The sequence below is a fragment of the Nannochloropsis gaditana genome (genome assembly GCF_000240725.1).
Source record: "Nannochloropsis gaditana CCMP526 unplaced genomic scaffold scaffold1440, whole genome shotgun sequence".
Classification (NCBI taxonomy): domain Eukaryota; class Eustigmatophyceae; order Eustigmatales; family Monodopsidaceae; genus Microchloropsis; species Microchloropsis gaditana.
The window spans coordinates 1-2,077 of record NW_005802513.1 but is presented as its reverse complement, the minus strand read 5'-3'; the positions used below and the strand labels follow the sequence as shown (position 1 = coordinate 2,077).

The 2,077-nt window shown below is 56.4% G+C and overlaps 1 protein-coding gene across 1 annotated transcript; it reads left to right on the top strand.

Moving 5' to 3' along the window:
* The first annotated feature begins 1,249 nt into the window (after positions 1–1,249).
* Positions 1,250–1,649, top strand: NGA_0693200 (uncharacterized protein). The gene is made up of 2 exons (XM_005852318.1): positions 1,250–1,484; positions 1,567–1,649. The coding sequence occupies exons 1-2, from the start codon at positions 1,309–1,311 to the stop codon at positions 1,589–1,591; spliced, it is 201 nt and encodes a 66-aa protein (XP_005852380.1). The 5' UTR covers positions 1,250–1,308; the 3' UTR covers positions 1,592–1,649.
* Positions 1,650–2,077: the final 428 nt, after the last annotated feature.

Sequence of the window (2,077 nt, the reverse complement as noted above, 5' to 3'; positions counted from 1 at the left end):
GGACCGGGTAGGGTCGTTTTGCCCCTCCTCCTCCTTCCCTCCCTCCCCCCGGTCGCATGCCTTCCTGAGCCGGGAGGGAGAGGGACGAGGCCTTGGAGGTGGTCGTTGAAAGGTACACGTCCCACGTGGTCCGCGGAGGGGTACTCGTCCTGGTGGCGGGCGGGAAGAGGGGAGGGAGGGGGGGAGGGGAAGTGTTGAGCAATGCGGTCAGGAGGGCTCGGGCGGGGGGGAAGTGCTCTCTCACGTGCGCAGTCGCTTCTCTGTGACTCGAGTGAAATGACGCCCGACGTCTTCGCACGGGCATCGAGCCACGGGATGACACGAGTAGCGACGTCTTTGGGGCCCCCTCTTTCCCGGTTCTCAAAGTGCACGCTCTGCGACAATAAGGGACAGCGCACGTTGGGTTGCGACGGAGGCCGTGCTTGTGTCCTCGCCATACTCCCGTCTCTCATCTTTTTCTCGACATCTTTTCCGTCTCACTGGTCCTTGTGCACCGAGGGACAGGAATGCTACTCTCATCCTTACCTGCGTGCATTGCCATTCATCGTCTTCCCACTCTAAGCTTTCCTCCATTCGCACGTAACCCGCTGCGGCTCCCCTTGAGCCACCCCCACCCTCGCCAGCTTCTTTTTCGTGTTCTATGCTGAAAATGGCCGTACCATGCTCCATAATGCGTCCCTAGAATTACCTGCACCTATTTCTAGTGTGATTGGGCGCAACGATTTTTCAAGAAGTGGGGGGGAGAGGCTTAGTATGGGACCAGAGAGGTGATGATGGGCAGACCGACGTGACAAGTTCAGCCATGCCGGCCTCCAGACTCTCCTTCATTCACATCTTAAGCTGAACATGAAGAACGCCTCACAAGGCTGCCTGCGCGCGGGAGACGGTTATTATGCTTGCTACCAGTGGTCTTACAAGTTGAAGGCGTTTCCCCTAAGATCAATGCATGATAAGCACGAGCCCCACGACTCATAATTTTTAACCCCAACGCAGCAAAATTCAACCCTTTAAATCCATCGAATGCATGCCATCGATCCATCTACTTTTTCCATGCCCCGGGAACGGGGCAATTTTGCTTGCCTAGACCCCTTCACATACTTTTATGTGCTCGTGTTTTTTTTTTCCTAGTTGACGATCGCTTGCGCTCGCTGAAGCTTGAGAAGGAATGGACCGAGCCTGTTAAAGCTGTCGTCCACAATTCCTCTTTTCCACCAACTCTCACCGCAAATCATGACACACGATCCCACCAAGACAGATCTTTTGCATTCCTTGCAGGTCGGGCCGCCAACGCGGGCCCGGGCGTGATTTATGAAGTCCCAGGTCCCCCTCTCCACATTTCCTTCAAACCGTCCTATTGAAAAGCATACGTCCCATGATTCTTCTCTAGGCATATCCCCCATGGATAGTGTCCGACATCCTTTCGAAAGCATCGCGGAAACGATCAACGGCGCCGCGGTCCTGCTGGATGCCGGAGCAGGAGAGGTGTACAGATAACATTTCGAGGGGGACAGGCAGGAATGTTGCTATTATCGACTCTCATGCCTCACTCACGTTTATCCCGCGTAGATCGCTCGCTGGGCAGGCGGTGTAAATTTTCTCATGGACGAATTGGGTGCCGGGACCGTGGTGGCGTTGGAAGAGACAGACAACCTGAAAATGGCTTTGCAAGTAGGGATGGAGGGGCGGAAGGGAGGGCGGAGGGAGGGAGGGGGCGTAGGAATGAGGCCGGAGCCGCCCGCTTACTAGGCTCCTAATCCTGTGATTCTCACGACCCGCTCCTTTACAGCCCTTCACCCGCGCAGTCGTCCTCATGACGCAGTATCTGTGGGAGCACGAAGCTTTCCTTCGCACCGCCTTGGGTGATGCCGAGGCGGGGGAGTGGGAGGAGGTAAATACCCGATGTTTGCGAGAAGGAGGAGAAGTGGGGAGTCATGAGGGTTCAAATAGGCGAGAATCGGAGAGAACAGGTGTGGATTTGCCTCCGCCGGTGTCGACGTCGATGGTTTGTCACGGAAACGCGCCCTACTCGCGCATGCCAGGCCTCGAAACAGGAAGCCCCCTTCACCCCCTCCCTCCC

Coding starts and splice junctions, on each gene's coding strand:
- NGA_0693200 (XM_005852318.1), top strand. CDS start 1,309: ATGAAGTCCCAGGTCCCCCTCTCCACATTTCCTTCAAACCGTCCTATT. Junction 1,485..1,566: donor GATGCCGGAGCAGGAGAGGT/GTACAGATAACA, acceptor TATCCCGCGTAG/ATCGCTCGCTGGGCAGGCGG.